Here is a 16,169-nt window from a genome sequence, read left to right as displayed (position 1 = left end):
ATTGCTTCTAATTCTTCGCGTATAATCACCCTTATTGTGTCTAGTAGGTTTGGATCTGCCGTAATACGGGCCGCGGCACTGTCCGGTTGTAAGCGCATAGGCTCGAGTTCTTCGAGGCGCTGACAGGTTGTCAAAACGTCAGCAACGGTAGCCGGATTCTGGATTGCAAGGGCATTGAATGCGACGGGTGCAATTCCCTTAAGAAGCTGGCGCACTTTGTCTGACTCTGTCATTGGTGTGTCAACCCGGCGGCAAAGTGAAAGAACATCATCGATGTAGGATGTATACGACTCCCCGATGTGCTGTTTCCGAGTCGCCGGAGCTTTCTTTGCGATAGCCGAACGAACAGCCGGTGTGCCAAAGACATGGCGAAGCTGATCTTTGAAGGCTGACCAGTCGGGGATGTCGATGAAGTGGTTGAGGAACCACGTCTTCGCGACACCCGGGAGGTAGAATGACACGTGGGCGAGTTCGTAGGTGTTATTCCACCAGTTAGCAGCGCAGACACGTTCGAAATCGTCCAGTAATTCTTCCACATCTTCCCCGCGCATACCAGCGAAGGAATGGGGCTGACGATGGAGGCTGTTGATGACGTGAGAAGGCGTGGCACGTGGTGGTGGAGTGGGAACGGCTGCAGCACCGACCTCATCTTGGTGCGACACATTTCCGGACACCTGGCCCAAGCGGCGACCTGAACGTAGCTCCAGGGGGTAGAGTGGTCGAGAGGATGGCGGGGCATCTAACAGCACGCCCCACCACGTATGAACTTGCCGCAAGCACTCCAGACAACATAGGCTCTGTGGCGTAGCGGTTAGCGCCACGTGCTCAGGTTCGATTCCGTTCTACGAATCCGTCTTTCTGGCTTTTTGTTTGCAACCTCTTAGTATATATTTTTCAACTTTATTTCCATGACGGAAGTATGGCAGCGTAGCCGTGGTTGACCCCGGCATAAAACACTTGCGCGTTATAAAAGAGGGAGGAAGGGTAATAGTGAGGACAAGAAGAGGTGGTCCGTATGTACTGTAGCCATTTAGTGCAGTGATTACTCTACAGCTTAAGATTCAGTCCAGAGTTTTTTAATAAAATCGCGAACAGCCGTTGTAGCACTTTTTGACACTGTTTGTTTGCAAATTGCTGACAAACCATGAACACGCATGACTGCAAAATAGGCTCATTTAAATGTGAGATTTTACCCACATAAATGTTGAAATGTTGTTTTGCTGCTCATTCAAAAAAAACTATTCTTGTGTTTTTGGCATGCGTTTATTTCATTTATTGTACGGAACGTTGCAGTGTGTGTACGAGGCTTTGAAAGACTTCAACAAGCCCCAGGATGCAGTGGTAGCGTACGCGGATGTTTTCACCGAGCTTATCAACGCGACCAACACCAACAAAACACAAGCGCGTGAGTATAATTGCTTGTATATTGGCGCGATCATTTTACGTAGGTGGATGGCAGCTTCTTCTTAAGGAAGCCTCCGAAGAAAGATTGGTTTTGTAGTTCCTTGATGTGGTTGCGATGACGTCAGTTTTTTTTTACGTCACGAGTAAGCTTCACTCCTTCGAACTCAACACCTAGGCATCTGGGGAGTTGCAGCATTCTCAATTATTAGGCTGAAAACAAAGTTTCTGCTGAAGAGGCAGAAAATATTTCTATATAAGTTGGTCAAGAGGAAGAAGAAAAATGAGTGATGAGCTGATGCAGCGTACGGATGACATACCTGCCTTAGCATGAAAATAGCCACGTATACATTGTACAGAAAGAAAGCTCAACCATAGCTATACAGTGTGTTACAGATATGTGTAGAATCGTGCAATTGTGTGCAAATAAAGTAATTTGAATGACCTTGAAGAGCATAACAAGCAGTGCTCCAAGAAACCTCGTCCTTTGATTTTCATAGTAAATGAAGGTACTAACAAAAAAAATGTGTACCTTGACCAATGCGAACTCCTAATAATTGTAAGTATCAATCCCAGTCATGGCAACTGAAGTTATCTAAGCACTGTTTATTTATTTATTTGTTTTATAAATAATTATTTTTTATTTATTCACTCGAACATCGCAGTGCAAAGTGTGCTGTAACAGTGGCGAGTATACAAAGATACGCACAATATCAACAGCAATTAAAGGTCTGTAACCAGATGGTGGCGATGGCGTAGTGGTTAGAGCATCCGCCTCGCATGCAAGAGGTCCGTGGTTCAAATCTCGGTGCCGCGCAGCTCCCAACCAGATAAAAAAAATTCCGCGTGGTAATGGAACTGCATTAAGAGGCCTGGGGTTGCGGCCTCGCCTGTAACCACCGCCGGGAACGCACTCCCTCACCAGAGAAAGATTGGCCACCCTGGTGCAGTATCTGGCCACTACCTTCCACATGCATACGCGAAATAACTCACGGTCATCAGTCTCCAGCAGCTGCGAAACAACTGACCACGGTGGCGGTCAGATCTTCAACACAGCAGAGGGTGTTAAGAATCTCTGGATCTGGACAGGCCGCCATTGGAACGTCAACTTAGCAACGTTTTACGCTACAACATTTTCTAGTGAGGGAAGTCTAGCTGTACTATTCGAGGAGCTAGAGGGTGGTAAAGTGGATATAAAAGGGCTCAGTGAGGTTAGGAGGACAGAGGAGGCCTATACAGTGCTATAGAATGGGCACGTCCTTTGCTATCGGGGCTTGGCTGACAAACGAGAACTGTGAGTGGGGTTCTTAATTCACATAAACATAGCTATAAACATAGAAGAATAGTATAGCATTAATGATAGGGTGGTAGATATCGTAATTAAATTGAATAAAAGATACAAGATGAAGGTAGTACAGGCTTATGCGCCTACATCTAGCCATGATGACGCTTCAGTTGAAAGCTTCTATGAAGAAGTGGAATCGGCAATGAGCAAGGTAAAAACACAGTAAACTATATTGATGGGAGACTTTATTGCAAAGGTAGAGAAGAAGCAGGCTGGAGACCAGGCAGTAGGATATTATGGCATCGGTACTAGAAACGCCAGAGGAGAGCTACTAGTAGACTTCGCAGAACGCAATAATTTACGGATTTTGAATACCTTCTACCGAAAACGAGGAAACGGCAAGTGAACATAGAGGAGCCCTAATGGCGAAAATAAGAACGAAATATACTTTATAATGAGTGCACACCCAAGCATCGTGCAGGATGTAGAAGTGGTTGGCAAGATACGATGCAGTGACCATAAAATGGTACAGTCTCGAATTCGCCTAAACTTGAATAAGGGACGAGAGAAACTAATACGCAAGAAGGCAATCAATGAGCTAGCACTGAGAAGGAAAGTACAGGAATTCATAAGCTGTGTTTCAATTCCTAGACAGCACGTAGACAGTCCACGAAGACTGCTTTCCCAGGAAACAAAGAATCTCATTAGTAAGCGTAAAATCATGAAAGTCTCAAGTACAACAGACCAAATAGAACTGGCAGAGCTTTCGAAGTTGATTAATAGGCGTACTGTATGCGATGTAAGAAGGTATATAACATGGAGAGAATTGAACACGCTCTGAAAAACGAAAAAAGCGTCAAAGCAGTGCAGAGGAAAGTTGGGATAGGCGAAAATCGGATGTATGCACTAAGGGACAAAGAAGACAAAATAACTGCCAATATGGATAGGATAGTTAAAATAGCGGAGGAGTTTTACAGAGATCTGTACAGCAGCCGGGACAACCGCGACCTTAATACTACAAAAACTAGCAGTAACCCAGATGACACTTCACTAGTAATGATCGAAGAAATCATAAAAGCTTTGGAGAGCATGCAAAGAGGCAAAGCTGCTAGTGAGGATCAGATAACATCAGAACTGCTGAACGATGGAGGACAGATGGTGTAAGAAAAACTAGCCATCCTGTTTACGAGGTGTCTCCTGGCGGGAAAAGTACCAGAGTCTTGGAAGAACGCTAACATGATCTTAATACATAAGAAAGGAGATGGCAAGGACTTGAAGAATTACAGCCGATCAGCTTGCTCTCTGTAGTATACAAGCTATTTACAAAGGTAATTGCTAACAGAGTAAAGAAAACATTAGAATGCAATCAACCAAAGGAACAAGCAGGATTTCGAACAGGCTACTCAATAATCGACCACATTCATACTATCAATCAGGTAATAGAGAAATGCTCAGAATATAACCAACCACTATACATAGCTTTCGTTGATTACGAGAAAGCGTTTGATTCAGTAGAAATATCAGCCGTCATGCAAAGACTGCGGAATCAGGGCGTCGATGAAGTATGTATAAGCATCCTGGAAGAAAACTACAGAGAATCAACTGCTACCATAATGCTTCATAAAGAAAGCAACAGAATACCAATCAAGAAGGGTGTAAGGCAGGGGGACACAATCTCCACAAAGCTATTTACCGCGTGCTTACAGGAGGTTTTCAGAAGCGTAGAATGGGATCAGTTAGGAATAAGAGTCAATGGAGAATACCTTAGTAACCTGCGCTTCGCCGATGACATTGCATTGCTGAGTAACTCAGGGCACGATTCGCAACTTATGATTACGGAGTTAGACAAGGAGAGCAGAAAGGTGAGTCTTAAAATTAATCTGCAGAAAACGAAAGTAATGTACAACAACCTCGGAAAAAAGCAGTGCTTCGAGATAGATAATAGTGCACTCCAAGTTATAAAAGACTATGTCTACTTAGGGCAGGTAATAACCGCGGAGCCGAACCACGAGATCGAAGTAACTAGAAGAATAAGAATGGGGTGGAGCACATTTGATTATGACAGGTAGATTGCCACTATTCCTCAAGAGGAAGGTATATAACAGCTGTATCTTGCCGGTACTTAGCTACGAATCAGAAACCTGCAGGCTTACAAAGAGGGTTCAGCTTAAGTTGAGGACGACGCAGCGAGCAATGGAAAGAAAATGGTAGGTGTAACCTTAACAGACAAGAAGAGAGCAGAGTTGATTAGGGAACAATTGAGGGTTAAGGATATGATATTTGAAATCAAGCGGAGGAAATGGACATGGGCCGGACATGTAGCGCGTAGACAAGATAACCAGTGGTCATTAAGGGTAACTAACTGGATTCCCACAGAAGGCAAGCGGACTAGGGGCAGACAGAAGGTTAGGTGGGCAGATGAGATTAAGAAGTTTGCTGGTATAAATTGGCAGCAGCAAGCACAGTACCGGGTTAAGTGGCGGAACATGGCAGAGGCCTTTGTCCTGCTGTGGACGTAGTCAGGCTGATGATGATGATGATGCTGATGCTGATGATGATGATGATGATGATGATGATGATGATGATCATGATGAAGATGATGATGATGTTGATGAACCAGGTAGAGAAGAGTTGTGCAAATATGCAAGGTCAAAAATGAACAAATAAGCTATGAACATCAACGAAAGTAGAACAAATAAGGAATGCCATCTAAGTGGCGTTCCACCTAACCGCCAATAGCAAATAGTGGAGAGTACGTTATACAGATATGCATGCATGTCATAGATGTCGGCTTCATGGTTCAGCAACATCTGTCATTCGGAAGCCGATGCATAGAATCGCCATCAAGGTGATAGGCGAAGACGCTCCTTCGTTTAGTTGTAGAGAAGCTTGACAATAAGGTCTGTCATGGTTGATTACCATGCAGCATTGTTGGCAATGATGTGCTAGCTCGAAAATATTTGCTGTTGTGAGGAGCTGACACAGCAGTAAATGGCGCAAGATCTCAAAGGGTGAATTAGTACTGAGCCAGTGCTTTTGTCCTAATCTATAGATCATGTTTCGACCATTACATACACCGATAAATATTGTTGCAAGCAATTATTGTAAACTTACGATAAACCAGTGAACCCACGCTTTATTGCAAAAAAAATGAAGCATTTTTAAAAAGCACTGCCTACTATTCATGAATCAAACTTTCCAAACTGAACTTTCATTTACTGTAGTTCTCTGATATACTTGTCTGTTTTAAAAGGTGTCAAATTATTTTAAATATTGTTACGGGGAAGATTTATTCGCTGACAGCAGGTCTTGCTAACGGCTTAAGAGCGCACAGTCATGGAGGCCAACGGGAGAAGCTCGAGAGACCAGCCCACAACAACCACGTTGTCGTCCATCTCCTTTAGGGTGCAATTTCAGCTGTGCCGAAGCGCAGTTTCATACACGTATCATCACCCCGGCCGGTAAGGCACCGTCTCGGTGCCTGTTAAATGAGCGAGTCCGCATTGTAGGGCTTGAGACGGGAAACGTGGGCTATTTTCGTTCTGGGTGCAGCAGCCGATGAGTTTGTGGTAGCGGTAATCTCGTAGGTCACAGGTGTAACCTGACGAATGACTCGGTAGGGCCCAGCGTACCGCGATAGTAGTTTCTCGCAGAGGCCGACACGTCGAGATGGGAGCCACAGGAGAATAAGAGATCCCGCAGAAAAAACGGCATCTCTATGTCGACGATCGTAATGGGATTTTTGAGCTGTCTGCGACGACCATAAGCGAGCACGGGCTACCGTGCGTGGCGTGAGAGCACGGGTGAGCGCATCCTGAGCGTGTGAAGTGGAGCATGGTTGGTCTGATGAAAGCAGTGTGTCAAAGGGCAGTAAGGGATGACGTCCGAAGAGTAGATAAAATGGGGAGTAGCCTGCTGTTTCATGACGCGAAAAGTTATAGGCGAAGGTTACGAATGACAGAGCTATGTCCCAATCAGTGTGGTCGGCAGATACGTACATGGAAAGCATGTCTGTCAATGTGTGGTTTAGGCACTCTGTAAGGCCATTAGTCTGAGGGTGGTAAGATGTGGTGAAGTTGTGACGGGTTGCAAAAGATCGAAGTAGACCATCAACCACACGAGATAGAAAGTAGCGACCACGGTCTGTTAGCAGGTGAGACGGAGCGCCATGCTGCAGAATAATGTCGTAGAGCAGGAAGTCGACAACGTTTGTTGCGCAGCAGGTTTGTAGCGCTCGAGTGATTGCATACCGAGTGGCATAATCTGTGGCCACTGCAATCCATTTATTTCCAATTGTAGAAGTAGGAAAGAGACCTAGTGAGTCCAACCGCACTCGATAAAACGGCTCGGCTAGAACTTCCATAGGTTGAAGAAGACCAGCAGGGGGAGTCGTAGGCTTCTTTCGGTGCCTGCTGAGGTTGCAAGATGCGACGTAACGGCGAACGGAGCGGTGGAGACCCTTCCAGAATACTCGTCGTCGAACGCGGTCGTAAGTTCTGGAGACTCTTTGATGTCCAGAAATTGGAGCGTCGTGGAATTATCGCAGAACATCTTTTCTCAGGTGATGTGGTACGACGAGTAAAAGTTCCTCGCCGTCGGGTTGTAAGTTGCGGCGGTAGAAAACGTTGTCTTGAAGCAGGAATCTGCTAAAGGAAGGATTAGTATGACGCGATTGAAGGCGGTCAATGATGGTGATCAGCGATGGATCTCGGCGCTGTTTTTCGGCCACGTTCAGAAAGCCAGGAATGGCTAAAACGCAGGCATCAGATTCCAAATCAGTGGAGTTAGGTGGATCAACAGGATTGCGGGATAAGCAGTCAGCATTTCTGTGCAGCTTTCCAGATTTGTACACAACCGAAAACGCGTACGCCTGTAATCGAAGTGCCCATCGGCTGAGTCTTCCTGTAGGGTCCTTAAGCGTCGACAGCCGGCAAAGCGCATGATGGTCTGTGATGACTGCAAACGGACGTCCGTATAAGTACGGATGGAATTTCGCAATAGCCCAAACGAGGGCTAAGCATTCCCGCTCAGTGATGGAATAATTTTTGCCGCTTGCGACAGAAGGCGACTAGCGTATAGCCTATCACACGGTTGGTGCCATTCTGTATCTAAGCGAGTATAGCACCAATGCCATGGCCGCTTGCATCGGTGCGAAGCTCTGTTCGAGCCACTGGATCAAAATGAGCCAACACAGGTGGTGATGTGAGAACGGTAATTAGCGATGCGAAGGAATGTTCTTGGTCCTTCCACCAAGAAAAGGCCACGTTTTTTTTTTTTTTTTGAGGAGATCCGTGAGGGGCCTAGCAATATCCGCGAAGTTGAAGACAAAGCGGCGGAAGTTTGAGCAGAGCCCAATAAAACTGCGAACTTCTTGTGTGGATTGCGAAACCGGGAATTCCCGGACTGCACGGACTTTGTCAGGGTCGGGTTGAACATCAGTGGCGTCAATAAGGTGGCCGAGTAGTTTAATCTGCCGGCGCGGATGGCGAGGCCTGAGTGACGGTTTCAGGTATCGCGGCTGGACAAAGCTGACGTGCACTGCGGAATTCCAGCGCCGGGTTGTGTGAAGACCCCGCACCTTCCACCAAAAGATGTTACGGGGAAGATTTATTCACGGACAGTAGGTCTTACTATGGCTTAAAGAGCGCACAGTCATGGAGGCCAACGGTGGAAGCTCGAGAGACCAACCCAAAACAACCACGTTGTAGTCTTCCTCCTTTCGGGGGCCATTTCAGCTGTGCCGAAGCGGCAGTTTCATGCACGTATCAATATGCTAGGTCATTGCGCCATCAATTAATACATCTGTTCTTTATTCCCTAAATAAATAAACTAGCGTGCAGCTCGAGCTAATGGTTTTTTGTTTTGTGCATTTTGTTTCCAATGGTTTGTACGCACTAGTCAACACGGATTTTATTGCGAATAGTAACGAAGTGACAAAAATTTTGTTTAAAAACAATATTCGTATTACGTGCACGTTACACTTGGTCATAAGTAGAAGACGACGACGAAGTGTCTCTTCATAGAACGCTTCTGCTTTCGGCTCCGAGCATTGTTATCAAGTTTTTCGCTTTCTACTAGAGACGCTGCTCCCTGCCCCAGGGCGACGGACGCGGAGTCATCCACTGGTCCGCCCAGCCAGAGGTCTGCTATGGCGAGCTCCTCGGTAAATCAGCGCGCCTGGCCCAGAACCAGTGAGGCCAACGGTGATAGTCACTGCATCATGGCTGTGGACGTGGAGCCTTCTGCGGCTATGTCCGACCATAGACCACTTTTGGCAAGCTCGTCGCGGAAACGAAGCACCTGTTCGAGCACCAGCGAGGACACGGAACTGTACTCGGCCACTGGCGACGACTCGTCGGATGACGACTTCGAGACCGTGAGAAGCAGGAAGGCCAAAAGAAGAAGTATCAAATCGTCTTCACCAGCAGGGACATTAACGTCTCAGTCAAAAGGAGAATGCTGGCCGCACACCATCCTCTTCATGCCCGAGGACTCCACCATCAGCCTTCGAGCAGTAAACAGGCAAGCTCTCTCTATGTACTTTGAGGGGGTAGCACCAAACGACATTAAGGATATCCGGGTGAACACGCGGAAGAATATTCTAGCTGTGGACACAATGACTGCCAGCGCCATAGACAAGCTTCGCAGAGTATCAGATTTGGGAGGCATCAAAGTACGACCGGTTATTCCAATGGACGGTGCCTGCACGGCGGGAGTAATCTACGACATTGATTTGGCCATAGCAAACTCGGACCTCCCAACTCTCATAAAACCAGCGAACGAAGGAGTTCTCATCGCGAATGTACTTCGTCTCGGAAACACCCGATGTGTAAAGATAATGTTCAAAGGAGATTCCATTCCGTCGCATGTCAAAGTGGGACACTTCCGACATCCTGTTCGACCATTTGTCCCTAAACCACTCCAGTGCCATAACTGCATGAAAATTGGTCACATCAAGAGTGTATGTACAAACACCACAGTATGCCCCCGATGCGCTGAGCCGCACACTGCAGACGCATGTCGGGCAACAAGTCTGAAGTGCAGAAACTGTGATGGTCCGCATGATGCTGCATCCAAGGAATGCCCTCGGATTAAGAAGGAAATAGCCATTATCAAACAAATGGTTAGGGACAATTCAACCCACAGAGAGGCTGCTGAAAGGGTACGGCGGCGACGTAGTCACCGACGGAGGCGTGGAGGACAGAGTGTTGCGCATAACCCATTTCCTCCGAGCACGAGTGAAGTAGTAAACACGAAGCGAAAAGAAGTGGAGAAGCTCACAGCTGCGGATGAGTGGCCTACGCTTCCGCGTACACAGCCTGCAAAGGAGCCTCCTGCGAGGCCTCGCCGCCCTACACCTTCCACCGAGTCTACTTCCGTTGAGGATGTGTCAAGGGTCGATCGACAGATCATCCCGATGTTACGATCCCTCGTCGCTGTCATGGCAGACATACTAAGAAGCCTGGGAACTCCAACCGCTCGAAGCGGGTTACAGGTGTTGGACGCGCTGAGCCCAGTCCTCGCCTCCCTCGCGTAGAGTCATGGCAGGAGATCAACAATCGTTCCGCAAAGACGTCAGAGAAGCATCAGTCATCCAGTGGAACGCAAGAGGACTTAGATCACGGATTGCCGATTTTCGTCAGTACGTGTTTTCTAACCTTTTCCCAATCATCGTAATATGTGAACCGAAATTATCAAACCCGATCAGGCTATCTGGCTACGAATCAATCCCGTCCAAAACCCGAAACGAAAGCAGCAAGGTCATTGTGTATATTCGTCGGGAGCTTACCTACATCATTCAACCTGTGTCGCCTCATGATGAGAACCAATATGTTTGCCTGACTGTGAAGCAGAAAACCCTCACCTTCACATTAATAGGTGTCTACTTATCTCCCTCAGCCCGTTTTGATTGCCAAAGACTGGATGACATTCTTTCGAGCGTCCCGGATCCGTGGATAATTATAGGAGACTTCAACGCCCACCACCCAATCTGGGGAAGTTCAAAAATCAATACCACGGGCCGGAGGCTGGCTTCATTTGTATCGACTCATGAACTGTCTCTACTTAATGATGGGAGCCCTACATTTCTGCGAGGATCAACGTACAGCAGCTGTTTGGACTTGACGTTCGTGTCACGTCGCTTCGCCACAAACGTTAAGTGGTTTTTAGACATCGAGACACATGGTAGCGATCACATCCCCAGTTATCTCACCATCGAAGCCTTTGCTAGCGACCACCCGCCGAAAACCGTACGGAAGATCGATCTTTCAGCATTCAAAACCAACATTGAACACGCTTGTGAAAAAGGCTTAACCTCTGACATTGAGCAAGCGATCAAACAAGCAGCGCAGAGTGTGATGCGCACGCTGGCATATTCTTCAAAGCCCTCAGAAACGGACATGGAGTTAGAGCGACTCCGTGCGACTCGTCGGCGTGCGGAGCGTAGATATCGACGCACAAAATCCATTCAAGATCTAAGGATGGCCAGGCGCATGCAAAAGAAGATCCAGCGTCGTATAGACAAACTGGAGTTTCAACGGTGGGCGAAATTTTGCGCGAGTCTAGACCCTCGCAAACCGCTTTCTCAAATATGGCGAACCGTGCGAGGCCTACGCACATTTCCCCAACAACGTTTTCCGCTTAAAGCCTTGGCCCTTTTCCAAAATAGAAGGGATATCGAGGTAGCGGAAGATTTTTGTAGGAAGATTGCGGGCCCACCAAATTGCACAGAAGCCCTTACTGCTCATTACACGCCACATTCACTTGACCCGCACCTGGACCTGCCTTTTTCAATGGAAGAACTGAATGTGGCTCTTGCTTCATGCAATCGATTGTCATCGCCTGGGCCGGATGGCATATCATACCGCCTATTATGCAATCTCGGTGATCGAGCACGAAGTGCTTTGCTGGAAGTATTCAATGAGTCTTGGAGAGATGGAACGGTCCCCAGAGAGTGGAAAACAAGCCGGTTGGTTGCACTTCTCAAACCTGGAAAATCGCCTCTAGAGCTGACATCATACCGCCCAATAGCGCTGGCTAGTTGCGTAGGGAAGCTGATGGAGCGAATGATCCTTGCCAGACTCGAGTGGTTCCTAGAACGCCATAGAATATATCCAGACGCCATGGCCGGTTTTCGTCGTCTTCGGAGCTCCATTGACAATGTCATTGACCTGGTGACCTACGTACAACACCAGAAAATGAGCAGACGGTTATCTGTCGCACTATTTTTAGATGTCAAAGGAGCATATGACAATGTTTCTCACGAAGCCATACTTGACGCCCTCGAGTCAGTTGGTTTGGGTGGGCGAGTGTACCGCTGGATCCAATGCTACCTACATATGAGATCATTGTTTATGCAAACTGATGATGGGCCGACTTCTGAACATTATACACACCGTGGTGTTCCTCAAGGTGGTGTATTGAGCCCCACACTGTTCAACCTGGTTCTGATCGGTCTCGTTGAACGCATACCAGATTCCGTGCAGATATCTCTCTATGCAGATGATATTTGTGCCTGGACATCAGGTGTAACACGTCCTCAGGTACGTGCGAGACTCCAGAAAGCAGCGAATTCAATATCGGCGTACCTTAGAGAACAAGGCCTCGAGATTTCTCCTGAGAAATCGGCGCTGGTCGCGTTCACGCGGAAGGCAATGACGTCATATCCCATCGCCATCAATGGACACAGTGTCTGCTACGCCAGGACCCACAGGTTTTTGGGGGTCACGATCGATCGAAATCTCTGCTGGAGTCCCCATGTGGCCACTCTAAAGAAGCGCCTAACGGCCATCGCACAACTTTTCAAGTTCCTCGGAGGCAAAACGTGGGGCACATCAGTGCACGCGATGTTGCATTTGTACAAAACGCTGTTTCTGGGGTACCTGCGGTATAGCTTGCCGGTTCTGACGAACGCTTGCAAAAGCAGTATACGCACAATAGAAAACGCCCAGGGCCAGGCACTCAGAGTTTGTCTTGGATTACCACGCTGTACATCAACAGCGGAAACCATCGCAATCGCCAAAGATCATCCGGCCACAGTGCACATTACTTTGGAGGTGCTTAGAGCTCATATTAGACACCTTGCTCGCGCCCCTGCCCACCACCTAGCTTCGCTTCCAGAAGATCGACCGAGTGCCTCCTTCTGTAAGAGAGTATTGACTTTCCGTGAGTGCCTTCCAACAGTCTACACACCTCCGGGACGGATACTAACACCTCCTTGGTGCTTGGACCGACCAAAACTGCGCTTGACAGTGCCGGGGATTCGCAAGAAGGCGGAGCTCTCGGCGCCAGCTTTAAAGCAGATGATTCTACTCATGCTACACGAAGAATACAAAGATCACGTCAAACTTTACACGGATGGCTCGACAACTGTTGGAGGATCTGCAGGAGCTGTGATCTTCCCAGCAAGAGCCGAAACCATCCAGTTCAGAACGTCACACAAGACGACATCGACAGCCGTGGAGCTCGCGGCACTCCGCAGCGCACTCCGCAGGATTGACCAAGAGACACCACAAAAATGGAGCATTTTTACTGATTCGAAACCAGCTCTCCAATGTCTACACAATACTCTACGTCGTGGACCTCAAGATCAATTGGCGCTCGAAATACGACAACTGTATCATCACCTAATAGACGAAGGACATGACATATCTTTTCAGTGGTTACCAGGCCATTGCGGCATCATCGGTAACGAGCATGCCGACAATGCAGCTAAGAATGCTCACGAAAATGGAGTGATGGAACCTATTCCACTATCAAGAAGCGACGCAGCAGCAAAGATTAATACGCTTGCGCAGGATGTCGCAAGGTCTATGCGGAATACGCCCGGTTTTCTCCACACCCGTCTTCACCGCCTGGACCCATGCCTACGACTTACTATTCCATCTGGCCTACCCCGATCCGAGACGACCCTTCTCTGCCGTATGTGGCTTGGGGTGTCTTTCACGAACGCTTTTGCCTGCCGCATCGGAATGAGAGACAGCGCTACATGCGACCATTGCGACAATGACGAAACAATTGAACATATTTTATGTCAGTGCCCCCAGTACAGCTCTCAGCGACAGTCCCTCTCAGCAGTGTTTGCTCGCCTCGACGACCAGCCATTTTCTGAGCAGTCAATCTTGGAATGTCGGAAAGATCGAGCTTCACGCCAGAAAGCAACGAAGGCGCTGATGAAGTTTCTGCGAGCGACCCGCCTCGTAGAACGATTGTGACACTACTGTGTGCGAGTGTGTGTATGTGTGTTTGTGCTTCTCTTCCTCCCTTTCCCCTTACCCTTTCCCCAGTGCAGGGTAGCAAACCGGATGTGTTTTCTGGTTAACCTCCCTGCCTTTCCGCATTAAAATTTTCTCTCTCTCTCTGGTCATAAGTACACGAAACATATATTGACTCGCGGGGACTCACTGACTGTCTTCTCTGCTTTCAGTTGCCAATTAAATTTCAATATGAGGCTACGTCTGCATGTTTCAGAGAAAAATGTCTAAAGCTTTTACTTTCATTGTGAAAGCCAACAGAAGATTAAGTACACCAGATCTTCTCCACCTTTTTGGAGGGCTAATTACTACTTTATTCTGATGTTTATTATTGGATTAGTGCAGCTGCGCTAACGATCCCTCCTTGGTATGTGATCAATTTTCTGTGTGCTATCGTCACAATGGAAATACAAAGGATTCCTGATATGTCAATTTGATTATCGTAAGGCAAAAACCACATCTTTTTTTCTTCGGAGACGATGTAAAGACGCTCGCCTGCCCTGCTCCCAAAGCTTTACGGATTTTGACGCAGTCTTACCCAGCCTCCCTGAATCTTAGGCACTGTGAGCTTTCTGCACGTCAACTGCTACTGAACTGTCTTCGAGATGGGCTTTCATTATGAGTAAACGGCGTCGTTTGACTACGCCATTGTGTGACGTCACATCACGCTGTTGTCACAATTTCAGCTGATCTGAGAAGGTTTGCTAGTGCCACGACAAGTGACGTTTTCTTTCTTTTTTTTTTTGCCTCACTCGTGTTAACGTTTTCCACTCGAGAGACTGACTCCGGAACCCAATCAGTTCGCGCGTCTGACGTGGCATGGAATACTTTCGCCGTCGTGAATGCTTATGATGCGTTGCATTTCCGATGGAGGCGGAAATGTTGTAGGCCCGTGTGCTCCGATTTCGGTGCACGTTAAAGAACCCCAGGTGGTCGAAATTTCCGGAGCCCTCCTCTACGGCGTCTCTCGTAATCATATGGCGGTTTTGGGACGTTAAACCCCACATATCAATCAAATGCTTATGATGCGTGACAATATCTCTGTTTTCTAGAAACTCATGCCATTGCGCATTTTGTTGATTTTCCGGTGCGCAATAAGAACTTTTAAACATCGTTGTCAACATTCATTTGAATTTATATATGTCGCATTACCGTGGTGTCATCATGGTACATTTTTTTCGACAGTGTCAATAGATCTCATCAACAGTGTTAACAAGGTAAAAGCCGGAACTGTGAGGCTGAACTACTGTTCTCGCGGAAATGTGGACGTCTCGTTGCCAAGTGCCCTCATCGGTCAGGTAAGGGGAATCGGAATACATTGAAAAACTTCACGAGCGTTGTGTAATCATTCGAATTTCACCTGTATGAGTTGTATGGTATGAAATTCCAATGTTTTAAAAAACTGAAAATGCACACGCGCTATAAGCATGAAGATGACGCTCGCAAAAAAAAAACATTCCTCAAAGTAAGTGTACAAAAAACTTATATCAAAGCTTATTGTTTACAATATGGCATTGACAAGGGTGACGTGCATGACGTAGCATAATTGAACGCAAATACTATTATAATAAAAATTTTGAAATATCAGCACGACGCCGAGAAGTAATAGAGCACAATGGCATAATAAATAACATAAATAACATCTGTCTTCTGGCTGTCGAAGCTGTCGCGGACATTGTGGTCTATATAACGTCTCTTTTTCCAGCAGTGATGAGCTTCTGCCAACAGTTTTTTTCTTGCTTCAAACATATTGTCTTCATTTAGGAAGCCACCGGAGTAATTATAACGTGTAGTTGTTATCACTCCACAGTGTTCCCAGCTATACTGGTTTCCTGCAATGTACATTCATAGACATATGTGTGGTTGTAATGTTTTTAATTTAGCGCTAACATATAAAATAATGAATATACGAGCATGTTTTTTTTTCGGAACCCGCCTAAGTAGAAGTAAACGGCAAACCACATAGAGCAAACTACTATAATACAGAAAGAAGGTTATGCCTGTTATAGGCGTACATTGCAGTACTTCAAAGTCTACATGATTGGTCACGTTCTAATGAATAAATTTCTGAAAAAAAATTCAGTGCACTGATTTCTCTTCATGCTTTATGTCTCGTCTATATTTATGCGCTCAAATGACAAATTTGAATCCACACTATAGCCGCTACGTGTCGCTTGATAGAGGCCCTTGTGGGAAGCACAACAATACCGGCTGGTATTCCTTGATTGTAC

At 46.9% G+C, this 16,169-nt stretch overlaps 2 protein-coding genes across 3 annotated transcripts in view; one reads left to right on the top strand and one right to left on the bottom strand.

Annotated features, from left to right (window-relative positions):
- The window catches only part of LOC119165646 (gastric triacylglycerol lipase-like), a 78,351-nt gene that overhangs the window by 45,240 nt on the left and 16,942 nt on the right, over nucleotides 1-16,169 (bottom strand). The window lies entirely within an intron of this gene.
- The window catches only part of LOC119163865 (uncharacterized), a 35,219-nt gene that overhangs the window by 10,662 nt on the left and 8,388 nt on the right, over nucleotides 1-16,169 (top strand). Inside the window, exons 5-6 of the mRNA XM_037415941.2 lie at nucleotides 1,294-1,405; nucleotides 15,124-15,236. Of these exons, the coding sequence (XP_037271838.2) occupies nucleotides 1,294-1,405; nucleotides 15,124-15,236 (225 nt within the window). The remainder of the gene's footprint in view (nucleotides 1-1,293; nucleotides 1,406-15,123; nucleotides 15,237-16,169) is intronic.

This window comes from Rhipicephalus microplus, chromosome 8 (assembly GCF_043290135.1).
Source record: "Rhipicephalus microplus isolate Deutch F79 chromosome 8, USDA_Rmic, whole genome shotgun sequence".
NCBI classification, from domain to species: domain Eukaryota; kingdom Metazoa; phylum Arthropoda; class Arachnida; order Ixodida; family Ixodidae; genus Rhipicephalus; species Rhipicephalus microplus.
The sequence above is the reverse complement of the archived record's forward strand: the minus strand, read 5'-3'. Positions and strand labels throughout refer to the sequence as shown.